Source organism: Dermacentor silvarum, chromosome 4 (genome assembly GCF_013339745.2).
Source record: "Dermacentor silvarum isolate Dsil-2018 chromosome 4, BIME_Dsil_1.4, whole genome shotgun sequence".
Classification (NCBI taxonomy): Eukaryota; Metazoa; Arthropoda; class Arachnida; order Ixodida; family Ixodidae; genus Dermacentor; species Dermacentor silvarum.
Window position 1 is genome coordinate 35,084,147 of NC_051157.2, and position 24,794 is coordinate 35,108,940.

A 24,794-nucleotide genomic window follows, 5' to 3' on the forward strand; every position below is an offset into this window, starting at 1 on the left:
CCATGCTTCAATAAAATGACCGTGCTATGGTTTGCAGCTTGTTCAAAATGTCTTGTTCTTTCACAGGCGAGATCTGCACTTGAGTAGTTCCTGAACAAGGGCAGTTTCCATGTGTTTTCAGTTTTCTTTTCCGTAGTTTTCTAGTCATGCTCCCTGATTAATTTTCATTTTGTTGTTTTCAAAATTAACATGCAATTTAAGCTTTCTTATGGCACTTTAACTCTAGACGTTTGCAACTGTAATTTTATTTCTATTATCACATTGACTATCTATCCAATTCTTTAACAATCCACCCATTGTGGATACAATCAATGCAAAGAAAGGACAACAGCAGCAACAAGATTATCTGGGCCTATCGCATTTGGCTGCACATCAGCAGACAAAGAAAATGAAGGTAACAGAAGTTTAGGAACAAATTTAGACTGCCACCAGACTTGGAGAGCAGTTTTGACTAGGTGCAGTTTCGATATAGCAATTATATACAGCCATGTTGTAATAGCCTGCAGACAGCTTGAGCTACTTTCCACAATTGTATGGTGGCCTCGTTGTCATATGTAACTCATTCACTAAGGATCCACGTGCATACATTTGGCATGCACGTGGATCCTTAGTGAATGAGTTACATATGACAACAAGGCCACCATCCAATTGTAATGCAGATATAATACCCGCAATATGGTTCACATCATGACAGTGATGCAACCAGACATTCTTTAGTTAGATGTCTAGCTCTTAAGTGAGCAAGATGAATGAGGTGAAAGTAGTGAAATGTTTAAGCAGTAACAATAGGCAACTTATCTCAGTCAAAATTGTCTGTGCAACATGCATTGCAATGCCTGTGCCGTAATCATCACCAAAATGTTACTGTGTGGATTTGGAACACATTTCAACTGCAATTCATAGTACCTTGCATACTTGGTTGTTCTGCTCTTCATATAACAAATAATGGTAGTACATTCGAATGGTTCCAACTGCACTCCAATTCAGTTTGTAGCAATGCACAGTCCTCTAGGGATTGGAGCCTTTAGCCCGATTCATTCAGAGTGTCGCACTCCAGCTGAGAGAACTTGGATGTGCTCTTATCGTTAAAGGGACACTAAAGGGAAATATTAGGCCAAGCTAAAGTGATAGATTAATGCTTAAGACATCTAAGGCATCAATATTATCGTGAACAGGCCTTTAGTAATCAAGAAATTGAGGTAAATGCAGGACACAATTTGAGACTCCACCGGGACATTCAAGTACTAGCCGATGACATAGGCACTCCTCATTATAATTCTTTCACGAGCACTCGAAAAAAAAAAAAAAAGCATTAGGTTGCATTATAAGACAGAGAAAATACTACTTGTCTACTTCTATTTGATTCTCAGAAAAAAAAAAAAAAAAAACTTTTTAACATTACCTTTGACAATGACACCAGGCGGTCAAAAGGTTTCGTTTTTGCTAGATTCTGCACCAACCGTGCTTTCGCGGTTCAGCAGTTTCATTATCGCGCAGTGCTGCGTTGGTTTTGCTGGCTTGTGAAACTCGAATAAACTTTAAGTAGCAGAGAATGCCACGTCCATGTGACGTCGCGAAATGCTCGAACGGTCCACGCCACCTTGACCAAGAACAGCTGTAACTGCAAATACAACGCTCTGGCTTGTCTTGGTTTTTTTTTCATGGCTGCGCGTTTGCATTTTGTGGAAGAAACCATAGCGCCGTCTATCAGGTGCCATTTTACTCACCGACGGCAGTAAAGGGCGGTGATGGCGTAGGCAACGTGGCCACCACACGTCGCTCGGGGGCGGGCGGTTTGAATTGCACTAAAGGTATGCGGGCCCTTCAGACACGATTTTCTCTTAAACTAAGTCTTTTCTTAACATGAAACAAGCACTATGAGGTCTCCGGAATGGTATTTTAAGTCCCCATTGACTTAATATTTGCCTTTAAGCTGTGCAACCGTGATCGAACAGAATCCTGGTCCCGCCTTTAATCCAGTACAATCCTCCAACTGCTCTAGGAGCAGCTGAATATTCGACTTGGGCAGGCTTTTTCAAATGTGAAGCACTTATTGAGTGTGCTCGAAAGCTACCAGTCAAATGTACCACAAGTGTGCATTTCATATTGCCAATTTCCATAGCCTCTACTACATTTGCGAGGGGTTAGAGTATTGAAGCGTACTTGGACCCCCTATCTATGACTGCATTTTGAGAGCTAGGCACGAAGGAATGGTTGAGTAGCAAGGGGCGACGCTGCAGAAGGAAGCCAGGGCTGCAAGCAAGCCCAGGTTTCTTTCCACAACCTATCTTGCAAGGCACGGTCTTTTGACTGTGGCGCTGGCTCGGAAACAGTACATTCTTCCAGGTAGGCACCACTGACACCCTCCATGTCTGAAGACAAGGCAGCATACAGGCTTGTATGTGCTCCTTCCTCGGGCGTCTGTGGAAAGACGCAGAGAAAAAAAAAAACTCGACATCTTATTACAGTTGAACTTCTATGTTAGAAGCATACCACTGGCAATAATGCGCCGACTAAGACTACAATGTTAGCAAAACAGGTTACCCACTGTAGTGAGTAATCGATGCAATAATACTGAAAGAATAAAAAGTAGTCTGTTTAGCAAGGTTAAGGCAAAAGAAGATGTAAACATATTTGGTTGTTCAGTGAAGGCAAAATAATGAGAACAGTGAATGCACTAGAGCAGTCTAAAAAGCAATTTGCAAATGTTAACTTCTAAGGTATCTCCCCGAAGCTATACTCCTCATCAAAGGTTGAGCTAACAATGCCATTAACGAGACCTGTCAATTTAGGCCTGCACTCCACCTTGCTTCCCAGAGAAAAAAACAGGTTTGTCAATGTATCATTACCAACCCGCTGCGGTGGCGTTGCGCTGTTAAGCACGAGGTTGTGTGCTCATTCGCCGACCTTATTTCAATAGCGGCGAAATACACCAGCGCTTGTGTACTTATTAGCTGCACGTTAAAAAAACCCAGGTGGTCAAAATTATTTTGAAGTCCCCCACTCCAGCGTGCCTCATAATCATATTGCAGTTTTGACATGTAAAATCCCAGAATTTAATTTTAATTTTTAATGCATCATTTCCAATGATGCCATAAGGCAACAGAAACCAAAATAATACGTGTTTTGGAGTTGGACGCGCACTTGGGCAGGCAATGTAGACTGAACCCTTTCCCGACAGTGCTGTACGAAACTTATCACTAGTGCTCGAAGCTCAGCAATATGCACACTTTGTCACTTCCAGCATGCAAGGTCATGCTGTCTGTACTTGAAAACTACTTTTTCACTGTTGCTTATTGTTCCACCACATGGAGAGAGAAGAGAGGAGGGAGTGAGAAGGAACACTTTGTCCCGAGGCAGCAGCTTCAATATTGAAAGTGCAATTCTTAGCACAAGATCAGATTTACAGCAGAAAGAGCACCAATCAGGCATTCTAGCTGTTTCCACTGTTGAACTTTTTATTCACGATGGCAGGTGCTATGTTGCCTTGATGACTTAGTCACCCGTAAAAATGATGCTTCAATATACAGGCCCTGAACCTTAGCCCACCAATGTTCTAGCTTTTAAATTTACTGACATCTTTGCACATTTTAATGGGAGTGGTTTGTTCTTTACCTTCTGGAGTCCCAAGAATGTATGGACATGGTATCATGCTTGGATAATTGGAAGTGTTAATTTCAGTGCAGAGATGCACCTGCTCATATACTCTTAGAAAGACTGGACAATGCCTGAGGCGGAGACAATGGCATCGTAAAGCAGGTGCAAATTCTTTGCATTAATGGTAACCAGCCACCAGCAAAATCCTTTAGGCATTGCATCACTTATTCTATATGACTAACAGGAATTACAAATGCGGAAGAACATTATGCTATGTAACTTCGCAATACTGGGCCGCTATTTTGTAGCGATGCCTTTAAAGTAATAATGCCTTTTCGCGCCTATCGCGCTTTGTCAGTGGTCAGAGCGACGGTCCGCTCACGATATCAACGTTGATAACGCGAGCGGACCGTCGCTCTGACCACTGACAAAGCGCAATAAGCACGAAAAGACATTATGAGATTAAAGGCATCGCTACAAAATACCGGCCCTGTTACCATCTGTCCTTTTTTTTACATGCAGACAGTTGACCAAGCAACTTGCATGTCACTTGAGCCCTAGTGCGAAGGGACTAATAAAGGAGGGTGGACAAAAACACAAAATAAAATAAAGAAGCCATACCTTGAAGAAAATTCCAGAAACTAAAGGAGCCCAGAAGACTCGTTTGTACAGGTTTGTATCCACAATTCCAGGATGCAGGCAGTTTACTGTCACAGGAATGTGTTCTACACGGCAGTAACGCGCTAGTGACTGAGTGAACATTACTTGGGCTAGCTTAGATTGCGCGTAGCTGAAGTAACTCGAATAGAGCTTTCTGTGAGGAAAGAAAACAAAATGCAGCATTATGGCACAAGTAATGATAAGTGTGCAAGGCAGTTATCATCCACTGCTCTATAGACAATACACTAGACAACGTACCTGCCGTGCATGTCATCGAAGTTTATGCGGGCCATTTTGTGCACGCAGGAGGAAACGTTAACTATCCTAGCCATCCTCTTCGGTGTTCCGGCAGATATTAGCCGTGGAAGCAGCAAAGCTGTCAAAAGGCAGTGGCCAAGGTAGTTGATACTCATATGCGATTCGAATCCATCTTCAGTCTCTTGGTATGGAGTGAACATGACTCCCGCTGTAAAATGCGTATGCACATATTCTCAAGCCCTTATTTACTAGTACATTGCACTAGCGTTGCATAGGTAAACTGAAGCAAAAGCTCACCACCACAGATGAGTATATCTACGACGACATTGCGCCGGAGAATTTCCTGAGCAAAATTGTCAACAGATGACATCGACCTCAAGTCCAGTGGCAGTACTTCCACTGCAAAGTAGCAAGGCAAAAATCTTAAGGTCACACAAGAAACTAAAAGCCTTCAATGTACACCTGCGAGGAACACAAAAGAAAATGTCCAAACTTGTATTCTACCACAATAGTTTTTCTGTGCCTTTCAGCAAGTGGCTATGGAATTCTGCTGCTGAGCATGATGTAGTGGGTTCCATTCCTAGTTGCGGTGGCTGTTTATACGGGGCAAAATGCAAATGAGCTCACATGCAAACAAGCTTTGTGCAGCACAAAGCTCAAACGGCTTCGTGTTTGCTGGTCAAAATTAATCTGCAGCCCTCCAGTGCGGTGCCTCTCATAGCCAGATCAGGTCTAGTAGGTGCAAAATGTCAATATCGTAATTTTTTGAAATACTCTACATCTGCGGTGCACATAAAATTATTGTACAATGCTCAATGTTTCACTAGAAAGTTACTCTGTACATTATCTACATGACAACTTGAACTTGCACACAGAGTAATTGTTACCTAAAAGCAAATTTGCAGTTTTCTTTCATGTTGCGCGTGGGTGTACATCCCATGGTATTACACAACTATGCATAAAAACACACCTTCCCTTCCAGGGATGTCTTCTTCCAGGCATTTCTTGATGTTTAGAGATCGCACTGGTGAGGAACTTCCTGAAAACATTTTGCATTCATGCGAAATCAATGAGCATACACATAAGTGAAAGTAAGCATAAAGATGTTCCTCCACCACAAAAGAGGAAAGAAAGAAAACAAATAAGCAAACAGGCATAACAGACACCATACAGCAGTAATCATATAATCGGTAAACCATATTCAATATCTACATATTTTTTTAGACATATATCTTATTGTATCGTTATCTGTTGTCTATATGAAATTATGGTCCCACTACCAGTCACAACGCAACAAAGACACCCTATAACTTGCATTCTAGTACTGCATGCTTTCCATGTAAATTACTATCGCAGCTAGCGTGATCGCGAATTTAAATTTACTATCTAAACACTCCGACGAACATGGGGTGCATACATCGAGTCTGAAACTTGCTTTTTGACCTACAGTCATGCTGCGGAATGAACAAAAAAACTGCGACGCGCATACACCTACTCGAGTCACCACGAAAAGCGGCTCAAGTGCTGCAGACGACAAGAAATTGGAAAGTGTCAGTCTTTTTCGGAACACAAATGCGGCAACATATAACCGAGAGGTGGTTGTCAGAGTGCTGTGAGCTACTTCTGGTAAGTTAAAGTACGAGACTTACCGACAATCACTCGAGCGTTCAGAGCTAGCAAGGCTCTGACCGTTTCCAATCCTAAACCCTGCGTTCCGCCAGTAACGACAGCAGTTTTCTTCTCCACAGAGAAATCTGAAAGCGAGCGCGTGAGCGCAGCAATGAAGTCTTGTGCTTTATAGCAAACTATTCCGCCAAGTAGCTGTACTTGCATGTTTTTGGTGCCGGCAGAGAAAACACACATTTGAACCGCTGCGCGCACTCTTTGAAAAAGTACTCCGCGGCAATGAGATGAACTTTGAACCAAGTTTCAATGTGGAACGCCGCACACTCCAACCAGCGGATAATCATCGTTGCTGTAAACCCCAGTCGCCTCAGCTCAGCTGTTGCCGACACGAGTGCTTCCGTGTACCGCGACGAAGCACAGGCGCGCGCCCTTCACCATAAATCACCATGCCCATCGCCAGCTTGCCGCATGCAGACCCGCACAAAACAAATCCACGTGGGTACATCACTCTTCCTTACAGTAGCTTCAACCGACCGCATAAAAGCTGCTAACTGCTAGCTAGGAAACGACGTAGCTAATCAACCTCCGGCGAACCAACTTGCAAATGCTCGCATGCCAGGATTCCGCCACCGCATGGCGCCCTGAGCGCTTGTTGAATATGTTTTGTCCGAAATCGCACGTTTTCGGCTGTTCCGATTGGCCGGAGACGTTGCCTATGCACATCGGCTGCCAAATGTCGGAAGATTGACCGGATGATCGAGGGTTCGGACAAAATATTTCTGCACGACCGCGCTGCAGCAGGAAATGGGCGGTGGAGGCAAATGTGAATAATTTGAACGACTTCCTCCAGTGCCAAAGGAGACTAATGATACACAAGGGCCGCGATTTTGTAGCGATGCCTTATGACCTATTCTACTCTAGTCTTATCATCCACCGCTCACGGACGGCTGATCCCGTTGATAACGCGAGCGGACCGTCGCTCTGACCACTGACAGAGCGCGAAAAGGCATTATTACCGGAAAGGCATCGCTACAAAATACCGGCCAAGGTTACAAGCCTGCCCAGTTACCGAAAGATGGAAATAATAAATGAAGTGGAGATCTCTGTTGCATCAAATCAGGCACTCATAAACGAACCTTTCTTCCAATGAGTGCACAAAAAAAAAAAAAAAAGCCTTGAATAATGCCTGTGGATAACTTTTATATGAAAACCACACAACTTCCACCTCCTGCTGCCCCTCAAAAAAACTTGTGCACCCCGGCTGAATCACCACCCAATCACGAGTGAAGCTGTTGCTTTCGGGCACTTATATTAGTAATATTTTCCAAAGCTCACAACTAATAGCCTATATACACACTTTAAACTTGGTGGCATATTCTGTTCTCACGGGACAAAGGGAAAACATGATAGCACTCTTTTTTTCCCCCGAGTGCTCCAAAGGCCATAATTATTGCACACACTTGGCACACACACTACCCATAGCATGCCCTCCTGTTTCCTCTAATTGGAAACTCAGTGTGACATTTCATTCTCCCAGCTGGACACTGAGTAAACATGCCTATAATGCTTTCACGTGCTTCAAGGCCTACTAACGTCTTCGTTGCACAAAGATTCTCTTTTATTTCAGTTTGTCAAGAAGCTCTGACATAATTTTCTTGGCAAGTTTCATTTGCGCTCGGCTGTTTGACAATGCATTCACTTTTGCCATGAGGGAGTTGAGGAATCGCTCTTTTCCCTTGGCTGCCTTCTTTGCCTGCAATAACGCATTATGCAAGAAGCAAAAGAAAAAGCAAGATAATAAGTAAGCACTGTTGTAACTAAAACAATTACCTAAATACACAATGAAGCAGTCATGCTACAGTCACACCTCGTCATCTGCCATTATTTAAAGGAGCTGTGCACAGAAACCTTGGTCAGGATAATTTAACGATCCTATTCCAATTTTTGTGACACCTCGTCAATAGTCCGAGCGGCACTCCTCTAACATCATCATCATCAGGATTGGCCCGTCATGAATGGTGGATGGTAAGATGGGAACAGTATCGATTGAATGTCTACATTATCCTGGCCCTATCCAGTTTGGAATATTTGTTTTACAATGTACGGTTGCTGAGTGTTCATTATATGGTTTACAGGTTCTCCACATGCAAATAACCAAGATAACAACTTTGGGATTAATCCAGTGCACTACCTGTGGGAAGCCACAGATATGGAAAGTTTGCTGTCTTTGGTGTGTAACTGGAGTTCATCACTGTTTTTGTCATTCTGCCTGCTAGCTGAGCCAGCAGGCAGAACGCCTCTCACTCCTCTGAGGTGTCATGCCAGACAGCACGGAAAAGTGAAAGTATCTCCAAAAGCAAATGACTGAGATAACGGCCCCTGCCGAAACTTACGCAGTCATTCCTGAATTTGCACTATACATGCAGCACTAGACATGCCTGTAGCATCAATGTTGTCAACATGACATAGAGGTCCCTCAACTGGCACATTTAACATGACCAGTGGCACTCATAATACACTTGTTGGCATTTTCAACTAGTCAGAATAATGAAATTTTCAATGTACTAAGCTCAAAATAATGAACATTTTATTCCATAGAGTGGAACAGGGCCGGTATTTTGTAGCGATGCCTTTAAAGTAATAATGCCTTTTCACGCTTATCGCGCTTTGTCAGTGGTCAGAGCGACGGTCCGCTCGCGTTATCAACGTTGATATCGTGAGCGGACCATCGCTCTGACCACTGACAAAGCGCGATAAGCGCGAAAAGGCATTATTACTTTAAAGGCATCGCTACAAAATACCGGCCCAGCACTCGTATCTGTCTTGCCTATTCAACGCCATCAAATTCATTGACAAGCTGAACCAACCTACATCACATTAAGAGAAGTGTGCTGTAGTTTGTAGATGATTGCTTATGCACTCCTTTAAGAACTGTCCAAAAGGACACTTAGTTTTCTTTCTCTGTGTTGTAAAAATGACACCATAGTTTTGACTATTATTAAACAATATGCATAAATTGAATGCTGAAACTAATGCAGCAACACAATAGATATTACCTAGAGCTATTCTTTCATTACTTATTCAACATCCTAACCACAAACAACAAGACATGTTTCTTCAAATGCTATGTTACACAATCTTCGCTTATGAAATGTCAAAACCATGCAGTACTAGCTTAAAGTCTTTCCTGTTACTACACTCTCATGCCTTCGTCAATTTCCAGATACACTGCAGGAAAGTACAGTAATAGAAGCAGGCAAATTGGTGAATGAATTAGCATGCTTACATCTTTTGGATTCTCGTTTATGACAGTCTGACATAACTGCTTCAGCTGCTCAACATCTGTTATCTGCCACCAGTCATTCTCTTCAATAATCTGAAAACAACAAAGCATGTTCAGGGGGCAAACATTTGTTATTATTGGGCTAGTAGGATTGATATAGTTAGCTAGCCTAATTAGTAAATGTGTTCAACAAGAATACTGATAATACAGGCTGCTAACCACATATACAAATAAATTAGGTCGCAAAATATTTTATACAAAAAAAGATCACTTTGACAAAGCAATTAAGTCACAATTACAATTTTTTTTTACACTGTAAAAAATAGTTTTTTGTTAGCAACATCACTTCAAATAATCTACGTGAAATAACTATTCATAGACTTTGAATTTTTCTTGGTGGCGAAGTACTTCACCTTTGTTGGTGTCCTTGGATCGCCATTAAGCAAGAGCTCCAAAACTTCTTGTGCGGTTGTGTTGCTAACCCGCTGCTTCTGTATAAGAATCAGTAGCTCATGGAATCTATCTGCATCTAAGGAACTGAGTAAAGAAACAGGAGGACAGGTATATGAATAGGTACAGTTTATTAGTTGAAGGTGAGTTTAATGGAAAGTTGTAATTTGTAATTACAGTGCATTTACTCTAAACAATAACATGTCAACACGAACCTGTGCGTCAGACCAGAAGAGAACCAAGAAATCTTCTCACATTAACTGCAAGTGAACTGAAATGCTACATTTTTTTTTCACTCTGGAACAGAACTAAAATAGAAAATCTATCATTTTTGGTTCAAGTCAATTGTTGAACTTTTTACCCATATAAATTCGTTACATCTCATGGCCCGAACTGCACAATCTTTTTAGTAATAAGGAACCCTTGCAGGTTGCTCCCACGCAAGGTGGCAGTTCCAGTGTTATTTCTTTCTTATCTATAGTAGTCTGGAAGGAGTTAAAACATATTAACAAACTTGCCCTGCAAGTTAAGCAAGCTGTTTTCTGCAAAGTGCTTCAGCAAAGTTTGAAAACCTATAGCTGACAGGAGCATGTATTTTTTTCTTAGGTCTGCAGTCACTTAAGTTAAGTTACTATGTTAGGTTAGAATCTGCATTGGTGACTCTGAAGGCTCACACTGCAAGATGTTTGAGCAGGTGCAAGGAATAAAATAGTTCAAAAGTAGCAGTGATATTAATGCAATAACTTTTGTAGCAGAGCACTGTAGCATATCACATGACTTCACACCATAAAAGCTGGCACTGTATTTTAGAACTATTCTTTTCTGCCGCCATGGTGGCTTAGCAGCTATGGCGTCGCACTGCTAAGCACAAGGTTGCGGGATCAAATCCCGGCAGCGGCGGCCACATTTAAATGCCGTTGAAATGCAAAAACGTACGTGTGCTGTACATTGGGTGCATGTTAAAGATGCCTAGGTGGTCAAAATTAATTTGGAGTCCACCACTAAGGCGTGTCTCGTAATAAAATTGTGGTTTTAGCATATAAAGCCCCAGAATTGAATTAACTGATTTTAGTCGTTTATGATCATCCGTCGGACAGAGTGATAAAAGCAGTGCAGCTGCATTGAAGCCAACAAACATGCCCTGTTTCTTAGCAAAAAATCCTAGCAAAAAAATTGCGGCAGCGCCCATCACATGATGATTGTTGACGGTAATGCATCAGCATTGAATCAAGATAGTGATACAATGTATTGCCACCGTCGAAATGAGTTATGTATGAGGCGTGTACTGCAGCAGGACTCCTGTTTCACATTTCCCTAAAAACACTTGGCATCATCTAGCAGTGCCGCCGCCGTGAAGCCTGCGCATGGCCTCCAAAATGCATGGCACGCCAGTGTGTGTAAATGCTGAGAAACGCGTTGTGCAACAACTGTGCTTCTCTCCCTTCTCTCTGGACGCGGTGCACCATCTAGTGGCACTGCCGAGAAGTCCACGCGTGGCCTCCGAGATGAGAAGCGTGGCATGCCGGTACCTGTGAACGCTAAGAATTGCTTGCTCATTTGCCGCACGCTCAGTGTGCGGCAAGCGAGCAATCAGTGTGTTAATGGCACAGCTCGCCAAAGCATTGGCGTGAAAGGCGTTCATTGAAAGGCAGCACATACCCTGTGCGTTTGTGGCACAGCCTGCCAATGCGTCGGGTTGCTGTCCTTGAGGAACCCTTGTGACATGGGTTTGATTACGATCAGCATTAGAGAAATTTAAGGGATCATTTTCATCATTGTAGAGCAGCACATTCCCAGTTACCCAAGTTGGCGTCAAAGACATTCATTGAAGAGCAGCATACACCGACTCGCACAGGCCCAGTGACCCAAGTTGGCTTCAAAAAGGTTCATTGGAGAACAGCACAGACCTAGTGGCACATACTCAGTACTCCAAGTCGGTGTCAAAGAGTTTCTTCAACAGCAGTACCTATAGATGCGGGACTGGCATCTACAGTGACCCATGTCCGTGTGAAAGAGGTTCGTTGAAGAGTGGCATGTACGTACACATTGCCACATATTCAGTGACTCAAGTTGGTCCAAGGGTTGATTTTGAACCCTGTTCCCTCCGCACAGCAGCCCGATGCGATACCCATTTTACCAAGGACTACCCAGTGACCAAGGTAGGCGGGAAAACGGTTAGATACAAACGTACCGTAAAAACTGCAATATAGGTCGAACTTTTTTTCAAAAAAACAGGGCCGAAAGTCAACCCCCATCTTATATACTGGTAATTTTTTACCGGCTTATATGTTTTTTTTTGCCATTTTTTTCCAGTTATTTTTTAGAATTAATGCTTGAGAGATTGAACTATATTCCCATTCTTACGGTACATAGATAGCTACATGGATAGCTAGACAGAAACATAGCCCCCATAATGTATGTGAACTACCCTAAGAATGCCAATGAATTAATACTGCTCACAATTGTTTATGTGTTTTGCTCTGTGTGACATGCGCACCCCCATACCTGTCAGCTGTTGTCTTACATTCGTGTTTGGCAAATATTGAAATCAGATATAAGAAAAAGAGCTTTAAATAAGAATGGAAAGTGATGAGCTGTTATTCGTGACCATCCTTGTAATAGTAATAAAGAAATTCAACCATTAAAAAAAAAAGTCTGGGGTTCTTGTGCCAAAACCACGATTTGGTTATGACGCGTGCCATAGTGAGGGGATTAATTTTGACCACCTGGGGTGCTTTAATGTGCATCATTTTTGCATTTCACCCCCACCGAAATGCGGCCGTCACGGCCGGGATTGCATTAGCCTTAGCTACTAGGCCACCACAGCGGGTGAATTTAACCGTTATGGCTTCACAGTGTCCTCACTTGCAACATGGTGATGTGACCAGAATTCAAACTTAGACGCTTGTTATATGCAAGAAGAGAGCTGTTCTTTTTCAACCAGTTCATGTGCTGGTGAAATTTCATTAGTCACGATACTTCATTTCTCTCACCACTTTTTTCAGTGACATAAAGATGCAGAAATAAGACAGCACTAGACTGGGTGACCTGATATCATCCTTGGATACATATTGTCATGAGTACGTTGTTTTAGTTTTATTTTTTTTTCTGGTGACCATTTTTCAATAAATTATTATCAAGTTATCGCTTTGTGCAAGATGCGCTCACTGTATTCAAAGTTTCCCGAGTGTTGTTGCCTGTTGTTCAGCAAGAGAGATTTGTCTAATCAGATTGGGCACACAACATTAATAGTGCGGCAAGTTCTCGAATGTACAGGAGCACTAGCCATTAATTTAGAATTTACGATAATACGTACATGTATAAATAGCAGACCAATTTGACCTGAGAGTTTAGAGTCCATAACTGGCGACTGTGCTACCCACTATTATTGTGATTAAAGTGTTGCTTGTCATCCTGGCCATAAGTTTACCCAGTAGAGGGCTGGATTCTTGAGTACACTTTTGGCAGTCCTGCTCTATCACTACGAAGTGATGGTGAAGAACTGTTGTGATGCTGATTTACAATACTTTGACAAATGCTGATGTTCTTTCACTGTAGAGCAGCACTGTTTTGAGTTCAACAGTGGCAGAGTTCTGCAGCTTTGATTTTAAGGTGTCACATGTACCGTAACTATACAATGAGCGATGGAACAACAGATGATAGGCTTAAGGTTAAGGCTACGAAGACAGCGGTATGGATAAGAGAGCGAACAGGCGCAGCTGATATTCTAGTTGAGATTAAGAGGGAGAAGTGGAGTTGCGCAGGCTATGTAATGCATAGTGCAGACATTCAGTGGTCTGTTAAGAGTAACAGGATGGCAGAGGATCAGCTTGTGTGATGAGATTAAGAAATTTGCAGGCATAGGATAGAATCGGTTGACGCGAGACAGGGGTAATTGGAGACCACTGGAAGAGGATATGTGTCTTGCAAGGGGCACAGAATAGGCTGATGGTGATGTACCTGGATGGCAATGTGATGTCTGCTTTGTTTAGCTGGGCGAGCAAGTGAAGAAGCAGCCAGTTGACAATGTGCTTGACTTCGCAGTCGTTAAAGCTGGCCAGTTTGAGAAAGAGCTCCAGGAAGCCATCTTCATTCTGTCAAGACAAAGGAGAGAGAGAGAGACACACACACGCTAGAGGCATGATCAATTTTAAAGTGACTGAACTTTGATTAGAAAGGTTTGAGGTTCTTAATAAATGAATGTTTAAATATTCTTATGAGAATTTCACTGTACTTTTTCTTTAGTGCGAAAAGTCTTGATGTAGCATTAAAACGAAAAAAGAAAAGCATAGATTGTGAGAAAACTGAGAGATGGGCTAAATAGCTTATTAATTTTAGAAATTCAAATGTGTTTAATTGTGCCATCCACAATCAAATCATCAATTTCAGATGGAAAAATTCAGGCTACATACACAGCACTCCATATAAACAGTCCCACGGAAAACAAGACATTCTGGTAAACAGAACTGTGCATGCAACATTGGGTACTTGCATATTCTTGAAGCAAGATTCTGCCCACACAACAAAACGTTCATAAGGTTCTGCTGGTAACTAAAATTGTAATTTTTGATTTAATGTCGCTACAATAAAATTTCACTTGATTGTGGAAACACCAAATGCAATATTCAAATCAATCATCATACACAATAAAAAGCAGTTGAGGTTTGCAACACAACTGAAGACTGCCAGTCAATGGTAACTGGCATTGATTACAATTCTTTGCCAGCTTACCAGGTGAGCACACATTTTTTGTTCAGAATGAGATTTCATTTGCCACATGAAGTGCTGCTACCTTTCTTATCAATCATGTCACATTCTTAATGAAAAATAAACTCTCAATTAAGCAATAAGTGCATTGTTATTTTCAGCAGAGCAAATTTTCAGTGTCATTTCAGCTTGATTTAGGCAGATTCTGCAGCAATATTTTATGCCATGTTAAAACCACTGCACCCTCAGAGGTTTAAATGAGTGTGCAGCTTACCACCATAGTCTGAGCTTGATGTGGTGTCAAGCCATGAGCTTTCATAAGTTGTTCTTTGTGCTGCCATGGAAGAGTTGGCATTTCTTTGTGTAGCTTCTCAATGCTGACTGTGGCCAGGTCATCAGTCTCGTGTGCAGAAATCACTAAAGGAGGCAAGTTGGGTTCCGGCATAAACCTGTAATCTTGGACGACTTCTTTGTCTCTCATTGGAACAGTGCACCTAAAGAAGAGTTTTGCGAAAATGAAGCAAGATCCATTAGCTTTCAAAGCTGGGCCATCAATTCAAAGCTGACATCCTGAAACAGTGCAAACAGTGCAAATGAGAAGACAATTGAAAAAAAATTTTTTTTTTTTTTCGGCCCTTCCACTCCGTGAAGATGGTTAACCAGCGAAGCTGAAGAGTGCGGCCCCTGTGTTTATCACTGAGTTAATCCCAAGGGTTCATTAAAGTATTTCTTAATTATGAGTTTACACATACGTTCGGCTGCGACGGAGAGAACGATGTCACTGGCGGTATGCCCGCAGTCAGCTGTTGTCGCTTGCGTTCGATGTCTTGAGTTTGCTCGGTGGCGTGGTTAGCAGCATTTGCCCGCCATTACCGCTTGCGATTCTTCAAAATTAAATTGCTTCAGAATTAAATCTGTCCGTTACGTAAGACAATAAATGGCTCATACCCCCTTCATACCCCCGTAAACGTGGCCTTCCCATTACGACGACAGAAGAGAACTGAAATTCTAGCTGGAATGATGAGCGGCAATGCAGCCAGCTGTGGAAGAAGATGACAACGATGAATGTGCGAGCAGTGGCATTAGTACACTGGTGCAACACGAGGGGCGCCAATGAGCCAGCTGCGGAAGACGACGACGCTCGAGCCGATGCAGATGATGATAGTTTTCTGTACAGAGGCAATTTTGCCTAGCCATATACAATTTTGCCTAGACATATATAGCTTCGCTTTAAAAATTCATGAGCCACTCCACTCTGTGAAGATGGATGACCAGCGTAGCTGTTTAACGCATGACACAGAGGTGACATGGAATTTTGAACAAAGGTACAAACATATTTATTGTCCTTATTGGTGGCCATCGTGACGATACGTCATCGTGACGACACACATTCGCGTATCACCTCTGTTATTAAATCTGTCCGTCACCTAAGACAATGAATGGCCCATACCCCTGTAAATGTGGCCTCCCCATTAAGATGACAGAAGAGAAGTGAAATTCTACGCTAGAATGATGAGTGGCAAGGGTGCCAGCTGTGGAAGAAGACGACAATGACGAATGTGCGAGCAGTGGCACGAGCACGTTCGCGCGGTTGCGCAGGGGCGCCAATGAGCCAGCTGAGGAAAAAGACTGACGGACACGTTCCTGCCACTGCTCTCCGGTTTTGCTGCCTTGTAAATTCACTGTTCTTCGGGTGTACGAACCACTCGCAGCCGTCCCATGGCGACGGCGGAGCTAAAATGAGATCGCAAATTCAGCTCTCTCTCCCCTTATAGCACAAGCGTGCAACATCATATGTTCGAGCAGATGTTGTTTCAAGGACACATGCGGCAGCTAAAGCGCACTTTGATGCGAGGGAAACAGATGCAAGGGAAATGCTCTCTCTTGTTTAGGAGAGTGTTTTTTGCTTGTGGATGACAGATTTAACCTAACCATATACAGCTTCGCTGTAAAAAGAGGGACTGTGTCATCTCGTTTCTTTCTCCTGTTACGTCGCTCATACCTTTTCAAAACTGCAAAGAGCACGGCCTGAGGTGGCCTTCGTGAACTGAAAGCCTAAAAGAAATTTGGGCACATGCAACACTTTGCATGAGTAATGCAATGAGTAATCTGCAAAAGGAATTGCGTCGTGTTATTTCAGTTTGCTGTGTCATGCAGAGCCACTCGCCAACACAAATGTAGTGCGCACACTCAAGAAGGCGACATGGTATTATTTTGGAGGCACTCTGGCCATGTCAGATGAGAGATTGGTTCACTTGCGGCATATATAGGAGAAGCACTGCACTTATTCACCTTATTCAGCAATGACTGAACCAAAGAACTTCGCAACTTTGTTATAAATTATTGCAGGGCACCTATATAGCCCGGTGCACCATTACCATTGACCCCCTGTATTGTCTCCATCAAACAATGCAGTCAGGAACATGATGTGGTGATGAAGTGCTCCGATGGTGACTTTCCACAGTTTTCACCGTTAATCACTTTTTTTCGACATTATACATGATACTGCACAGAAATTCCACAATTTAATTATTAACATTGAACAAATAATGAAAAACATTATCTAATATTTGCTAAAGTCAAATGATGCAATATCACTACCCAATGTTCATGGTTGGATGAGTACAAACAGTATTTAGAGTTTCTTGTACGGTGTAACTGACTTAGTCCTATGGCTATTCAAGTCAATGTTATTTCATTATTATAATCTCAACTTAGAAGTTTATCTTTCATAACAGCAGTAAAGACAATAAGTAAGGTATACACAAACTGCAGTGCAATAAATTTTACCTCTTCAAGTTGTCAAACGACATGGTTGTGTTGATAACTTTTCCACCAGATGAAAGAACTTCAATCTGTCTTGCAGTTTCAAAGTCTGCAAATGTAAGAGAAACACAATGTTTATATGGTTTCAAGATGCCTGTAGTTATAAGGTAGCAAGCACAGGGCATTCGCAATCTGTGCGCTTACCTACAGCATTAGCAACAGCGCGCACGCTGTTCAGGTTCTTCACTTCAGTTCGTGTGCCCCATGGTTCACCTGGACGATTCACGGATACGTTTGCATCCACACGGAGAGTGCCTTCTGCAAATGTAATGCGATGAAAGGGTGGGGAGGGGATAAATGTTAATCGCGTTATACGATGCTTACAGAAGTACAAATATCTGCCAACTCGCTATGATGGCTCAGTGGCCATGGTGTTCTGTTACTGAGAAAGAGAGTGCCGATTAGATTCCCAACTGCATTATGATGAGCGTATAATGGAAAACGCTCATGCCCTGTGCTTTCGGTGCACATTAAAGAACCCCTCATGTAGAGAGAATTAATCTGGAGCCCCAAGGAGCCCCAATCGCATGTGTTGCTTTGATTTAAAGAGACACTAAATAGAAATCCTAATTCAGTCTAGACTGATGAAGTATCCTTTTAATAATCTATTTTCATTATTTCGCTCTTTTAATTATCAGAAGAGAAAATAAAAGTCAGCGCTCCATTTCTTAACTCTTTCAGATGCTGTGTACACAAATGTGTCGCATATATCAGTAGCGCACCCAGGATCTCTGCCAGGGGGGGGTTGAAAGTTTGCCAATACCATTTAAACCGCACTAATTTCGATTTCTTCACGGGAAATAGTCAATAAAATGCGCTTTTTGCGAGTGTGCAGACGATTGCGCGTCTTACATCTTAGTTGCAGTACTCAAATGCGTAAGAAAAGAAAAGGGGTTAAACAAAAGGGGGGGTTAAGTCGGCCTCAGGGGGGGGTTCCAACCCCCGAATCCCCCCCCGTCGGTGCGCCACTGGCATATATCTTGAAACACTTATGATTAGAATTGTGTGACAATTTTGGATAACATCTGCAAAATGTTTTAGTAAGATGAGTGGGAAGGTAGATGGTTAGGTGTTCTTGCTCGGTCTCAGTATGTTGTTGTATGTAACAGCTTTACTTCTTTCATTGTTTTTCACAATGTCATGCACCATACATAATTTTCAAGCGGCTGAATAAGTGTTTTTCAAGCTTTTTCAATATACGAAACAGTTGATGTTCTCATATTTGATGTTTCGCGTAGAGTCCACATTCTGTAAACTTGACAAAACTCACTAAAGAACTAAAAATTCTTAATCTTTTCTGCAGCGGTACACTTTGTATTATTCTGAATATGCAAGAAATGTGGTGAAAGTAAGTTTTCACTCAACAGGATAAAGTGGCGTCTGAAAGGGGTAAACTTTGTGCCAAGATCCCAGTGTCGGTATGTCAGCGTGACGTCTCAGTAAAGTATTTTTTAAAAGTATTTTGGCTAGTGTGGCTCAGTGAAAGTGCTCGAAAACATGCTAGGTTCAGCCACTGGATCTTTTCAAAAACAATGTAGTCCACCTTAACTGACAGAAAATTAACTAGGCCTGACCAGACACCATCAAAATCCATGACCTCATGGCAAACGGTGTGAAAACTTCACTGCGGCTTCGCTGCCTGTCTTTCTCTTTAGTGTCTTTCCCGGCTTAGCCTCTTCTCATGGTGAGAGTGACTTTTCTGGTATTGTAGAAGGGTGATTTAATAATACTGCTTGATATATGTTTCTCTGTATTCTCGCTTAACTTCATCAATCAGCAAATATCTATTAGTGACATGCAAGTTAAGAAATTATTCAGAAGCTGCACTATAGGCATGGCTTATGCAGTTGTGGCACTTGCAGAAAGCTGTACCAAGGGACACGTTACTCATGCACATTACCAGAAATCCAACCTACGTACCTTCCATTTTGCCACTACACACATTAAGAGTGCGTAGTGTGATGAGCAATTCTTTAACAAGACTAGCTGCCTCTTCACCATCCTTAAGGCATGCATCAAAGACCAACTCCATGAGACCAACTCCTGTCGAAAGAACCAGTGAATAATATTACAGGGTGTCTCGCAGACCAGCTAACTTATACCTAAGCTGCAACAGCTTTTTCGGCAGCAGAAATGAAACGTAGATGCTATGGAGAGGAAAGTAAGGGCTTACCTGCACGGTTAAGATCAATGAGGCTCCTATTGCATACGACATCATGCAGGCTTTTGCCACTGTCCTGCTCAAGCTGAAGTTGAATCAGTGTTGCTCGCTTGGAGTACGTCTCTTGAGAGCCAGGTGCAAACACAACAAAGTCTAGGTAGCCACCAGTGGCCAAAGGTGACCTTTGTTGAGTAATCTGGTATCCTGCCTGTTGAATGAAAATAAACATTTGCCAAATTATAGGATTCCATTTTACTTCTTGCTCATGCAAGCTCAAACACCGCATAATTTGCATGTACATAAATGGCAACTTCTTTCTCCCAGGAGATTGCAGTTTCACCCATAATGCAAACCACTGGCATAATAGCTGGCACAATATTATGTGCAGTAAGTTTTGCACTGCTGCTTTTACTATCGGTTGAACTAAACACTTTCAGACATGCATGAGCGATCTGCTTTTGCGAAGAGGAAAACTCTTTCGATGTTGACTGTAGTTCATGTCGTCTTCATTTGTGGAGGTAGCACTCCCTGTTAGGGGAGAAGGGGAACGACACAGCTTCTTTCTTCTCTTTATATCCTACTTTATGCTTATTACTGCTGGCTTCATTTGAACTTTTCCAGCTGTGCTGTTTCATAGATCAGATGCAGAGTGTGGTGTCAGCCAATCACGGCTCTACAGGTAGATTAGTTTTTCTTTTCTGATGCAGCATTGGCAGAAGTGCAATATTATGCGCAGTATCTGCTGGCTTCATTTAAACTTTTCCAGCTGTGCTGTTTCATAGATCAGCTGCAGAGTGTGGTGTCAGCCAATCAAGGCTCTACAGGTACATTAGTTTTTCTTTTCTGATGTAGCATTGGCAGAAGTGCAATATTATGCGCAGTATCTGCTGGCTTCATTTAAACTTTTCCAGCTGTGCTGTTTCATAGATCAGCTGCAGAGTGTGGTGTCAGCCAATCACGGCTCTACAGGTACATTAGTTTTTCTTTTTTGATGTAGCATTGGCAGAAGTGCAATATTATGCGCAGTATAAGTCTTGCACAGTTTCGTGCAGTATCGTTAGGAGTAAACATTCGCAGATGTACGTACAGCAATCTTCTATCGAGAAGAAGAAAACTAATTTTATTGTTCAGGTGGCTTTCCCCAGTCGTGAAGAGGAGAGACACGGCTATTTTTTCTTCCTCTTTGCTATAATGCTTTTGGCATTTTACCACTGGCTTCATTTAGGTTCTTTCACATCGGTGCTGGTTTATAGGTGAAATGCAGAGAGTGGCGTCAGCCAACCATAGCAGCTAGCGGCGTAAACACCCTTCCCAGGAACACTATTTCCCCTGCTGTAGCATCGGCAGAGTTGCCGAGAGGTAACACCTCTGACTGCTGCCCAGTTGGACCGGAGTTTCAATCAACTCGGGCATTGTGCATTTATTTCTTCAAATCTTCTCGCAAAGCACTGTGGTATTCCTATGAACGGACACTGGTGGACATCACGGCGACTAGGGGAGTGAACCCATAACAGCTGTTGCTGTAACATGTTTCTCTGTATAACATCTCCTGCTACCAGGCCCATCGTGTTGGCCCTCACTGATACTGCTCTGACATAAGATGTAGCGAATCACCGAGGTTATACTGTTCCTCGACTTAAAAAGTGTCAAACAAGAGTATCGTTCTTACTGGCATATCTGCGTAGAAGTAATGCTTCCTGTCAAAGTGGGACACTGTGTTAATATTGCAGTTTAGCGCGAGCGCTGTCAAGACAGCTGCTTCGACGCATCTCCGGTTCAGGACCTGAAACAGACGAAAATGCATTTGATGTAAGCATCCAGCTGCCCTGCATTCATGCAAAATGTGCACCTTACCGGTAATGTCCCGGGTATGGACGCGTCAAAAGGTGAAACTTGCGAGTTTTGAGGCTCGCCAAACTTGTATGGTGAATTAGAAAATAACTTCGAATTAGATTCTATTTGAACGTGGACTTCGATGCCAACGACAGCTTCCCATTCCTTCAGTTTGCTGGAAAAAGAAAAAAAAAGAAAAGTCACGAATGTTTACTGCTGCTGTTATTCGTTGGTTTTACGCACCACATTAACGTACCTATCGGGCTTATTACCAGTGCAAGTACTCAAACTGAAGCGCCGGTAGCTTTGCACCAGCCCAAAAAGTGGCCGCCGTAACACCGACATGGCGGACGCATATCTTAAAGCAGTGTCGTGCAAAGCAAATGTGTGGTCGCGCAATCAAGCGAACGGCGAGACGTAAACGGCTAATCAATATCGTTTAATTAGTTGGTTTAGTTTATCGGCTGCTAAAGACCGCGCACTGAACGCACCACCATGATGCGAACTAAACAATACCACCAATCATGCTTTCATTTCGCTCCTAAACGTTACCACCAGCTGAACAAGAATTTGAACTAACGCAAAAAATACGTTAAATAATAATTATTATACTTGTTACATGTCAGTAATTTAAATAAGTGGTTTTTTTTATTGCGAGCGACCAAAAACATTATCACGTTAAAATCGTTGTGAATAAGGAAGCTTTCGGTTTCGGTTTTGCGCACGCGTTTTCCAGTGGGAAGTCTGGGCGCCTGTGTGCTTTGAGAAACGGAGCGCCGGCTGCTCCACCGTCTGCTGATGCCGCACGTAACAATTACATTCCGTACGCGTCTCCGTTGTGAAATTACCGTATTTTCAGCGCTTGCATAATAGTTAGGTCTGCACAGAAATGTGCGTTTTTTTCTTAAAATTCTAGAAAAAGATTTCGCGCTTACCACTGCTCTGTTAATTCTTGCTCAAAATTTGCAGGAAGATCGCAGTTTATTGTCCAAATCATTCAATATTACGCTAGGCACGAATACTTACCTGGTTTTATCAAGAAAAAAATAAAGGGGAGTGGGAGGTGCACATGTGTTGGGGAGGAAGCGAGGAAGGAATATATATATATATATATGCTCCGGACTATCGTCAGTTGCATTTCGCTCCTCGGAGAGGCAGGACGTTGGTCGAGTGAGTTCCTGAACAACACTTTGCAATGTCGTGAACGCGGTTTAAGTCATATGGATCCGAGACCTCAAAAAGTTGCGATGTAATGCTTCAGCATTTCTCTCGCATAAAACGCTAAATCGCCACGGATTGTTTTTCATTTCACTGATATTTTTTCTTTAAAAAATACATTTCGAAGGAGGCTTACCATATCTATCATGTATGTGAGCCTATAAGATCTATGTTGAGTATCAAGGAGTGTTTTGCGGTGTCTGTTGCCTTGCACACAGCAATCCTATATACTGTAGACGTGGCACTGTAGTGGAGGCCGGCTTGCTGAAGGAGATGCAAGCGTCCAAGTGATATTGAGAAAAAAAAAATGACTGTCTGCCTTGCATTTTTTTCTTGCCGTGCCTTGGACCTAGCCGGACCGAGAAGCTTGTATTTGCTTACGCCGTTCTTTTGCTATAGCCACAACAAAAGTGAAAAGGTAGAGGCAACGCAAAAGAATCCTCAAATTATGTGGGTAACAGAACTCCGGTAATGATACTTTAGGGGCGGGGTAGGCTACGGATCGCCGGGGGAGGGGGGCCCTGCCCCCCCATGAAAACTCCGAAGGGGGCTCGAGCCCCGGAGTTCCCCGTAGTCGGCGCCTATGGTTGCGTATGTGTTCGGCAACTATAAAATCTTACGGCATCATTGTTGGCGCGGATGTGCACGGCTTTTAATTTATACTTTCGCTTTATTTCGGCAAATCCTGACAATAGGAGGACAAGCGCATTAGAAGCACCAGCGGCGGCTACCTCATCCGTGTTTCCTCACTTCAACATTTAAAAAAAAATTTCCGCTGAGAACACCATGCACAGACACAATACATTTAAATATATATCACAGGACAAAGTTTATTATATTTTTTAATGAGAAGTAGGTAGCCAACTAAATGAATAGCCCATGTCTAGAGAATGAATATGTTGATGTATACTCACCTCACTTCAAATTACTTTGCGTGCTTTTTGACCCTGAAAAAAAAAAAAAAAAGAACCCTGCAGACTTCAGTGACCCCTTCGACAAGGTCTTCTATCAAAGGCGTGTGAAAAACAGATGAGTGATATGTGTCTCAATATTGATTCTCTTTCCAGTAGGCAATGCTAACGACTGGCAACAAAAAGAAGAAAAAAAACTCTTCTAATTATTTACAACATTTACGCATTAGTGATGGAAACATCGCCTCTTGCATGCAGAGGCCATAAATACGGGGTGTTTCCGCAAACACTTAAAAAAAAAAAACGTTTAAATGTTGTCTGTGGCAGATAGCACAATTCTAGTTCATGAGCTGGTCTACTCGAAGACGCCGACATTACTTGCACAAACAATTGAAATGCATAATCAGCTAATTAACAAAAAATAACCAGTTAGGTTTTTAACATATTAACTTAATTATGGCCCATGTTGCAATTTACAAATTCTAGACGCATGGCGGATGCACTAGGAACTAATTCTCAGGATGGCACCAGTTTCGAGATAATAATTCCCGAACATTGTAGAGAAACTTGTGCATTGGCGTTCCAGTTACTTTTGCGCTTACCCGCCGTGGTTGCTTAGTGGCTATGGTGTTGGACTTAGCATGAAGTCGCGGGATCAAATCACGGCCACGGCGGCTGCATTTCGATGAGGGCGAAATGCTAGAACACCCGTATACTTAGATTTAGGTGCACGTTAGAGAACCCCAGGTGGTCTAAATTATTCCAGAATCCTCCACTACGGCGTGCCTCCTAATCAGATCATGGTTTTGGCACATAAAACCCATATCTATTCATACTTTTGTGCTTCGATGCATAAGACGTCGTTTTGTTAAGAAAGTGACTGGCACGCCAATGGATTTCTCCGCAAATTTAGAGAATTAATATCTCGACACTGGTGACAGCCTGAGAATTAGTTCCAAGTGGATTCGAACTCGACGGCTAGAATTTGTAAATTGCAACGTTGGCCAAAAGGTAATTAGCTAAAAACTTAGTGAATTTTCGTTAATTAGTCGATTATGCATTTCAATTTATTGTGCAAGTAATGTCCGCCTCTTCGAGTAGACGAGCTCATCAACTAGAATTGTGCCATCTGCCACAGGCAACCTTTAAAAAGTTCGGAAAGTTTTAGCTGAAACACCTTGTATATAGAATTCACTCAGTAACCGAAATGATGCCAAGCCGGATTCACTCGAAATCCGAATAAATAGAAGTCTAGAAGTCATGC

At 42.5% G+C, this 24,794-nt stretch overlaps 2 protein-coding genes across 3 annotated transcripts; both read right to left on the bottom strand.

Moving 5' to 3' along the window:
- Window positions 1-221: 221 nt before the first annotated feature.
- On the bottom strand, window positions 222-6,895 carry LOC119449775 (dehydrogenase/reductase SDR family member on chromosome X-like). The gene is made up of 7 exons (XM_037713034.2): window positions 6,347-6,895; window positions 6,165-6,269; window positions 5,486-5,554; window positions 4,813-4,914; window positions 4,516-4,723; window positions 4,219-4,411; window positions 222-2,421 (listed from the first exon to the last, which is right to left on the bottom strand). Exons 1-7 carry the CDS (start codon window positions 6,483-6,485, stop codon window positions 2,197-2,199), a joined length of 1,041 nt encoding a protein of 346 aa, XP_037568962.1. The 5' UTR covers window positions 6,486-6,895; the 3' UTR covers window positions 222-2,196.
- An 842-nt stretch (window positions 6,896-7,737) lies between these two features.
- On the bottom strand, window positions 7,738-21,924 carry LOC119449774 (glutamyl-tRNA(Gln) amidotransferase subunit B, mitochondrial). Of its 2 annotated transcripts, none has more exons than XM_049665435.1 (12): window positions 21,645-21,924; window positions 21,423-21,576; window positions 21,238-21,351; window positions 19,581-19,776; window positions 19,328-19,450; window positions 17,552-17,665; window positions 17,372-17,456; window positions 14,856-15,075; window positions 13,835-13,968; window positions 9,838-9,961; window positions 9,428-9,517; window positions 7,738-7,894 (listed from the first exon to the last, which is right to left on the bottom strand). In XM_049665435.1, exons 1-12 carry the CDS (start codon window positions 21,647-21,649, stop codon window positions 7,760-7,762), a joined length of 1,494 nt encoding a protein of 497 aa, XP_049521392.1. In that variant the 5' UTR covers window positions 21,650-21,924; the 3' UTR covers window positions 7,738-7,759. The 2 variants fall into 2 exon arrangements, with proteins under 2 accessions (XP_049521392.1, XP_037568961.1); XM_037713033.2 differs by having other exon boundaries at window positions 21,658-21,923.
- Between the last annotated feature and the right edge of the window lie 2,870 nt (window positions 21,925-24,794).

Bases quoted from the DNA above. Each gene is read 5' to 3' on its own strand.
- LOC119449774 (XM_037713033.2), bottom strand. From the start codon at position 21,746: ATGTCGGTGTTACGGCGGCCACTTTTTGGGCTGGTGCAAAGCTACCGG. The intron at 15,076-17,371 runs GTAAAATTTATT...ACTCTTCTTTAG, and splicing joins TCGTTTGACAACTTGAAGAG to GTGCACTGTTCCAATGAGAG. The intron at 9,962-13,834 runs GTACATCACCAT...TTCTTTACTCAG, and splicing joins GACATCACATTGCCATCCAG to TTCCTTAGATGCAGATAGAT.
- LOC119449775 (XM_037713034.2), bottom strand. From the start codon at position 6,485: ATGATTATCCGCTGGTTGGAGTGTGCGGCGTTCCACATTGAAACTTGG. The intron at 4,412-4,515 runs GTACGTTGTCTA...CTTTCCTCACAG, and splicing joins TTCGATGACATGCACGGCAG to AAAGCTCTATTCGAGTTACT. The intron at 2,422-4,218 runs GTATGGCTTCTT...GTCTTTCCACAG, and splicing joins TTTCTGGAATTTTCTTCAAG to ACGCCCGAGGAAGGAGCACA.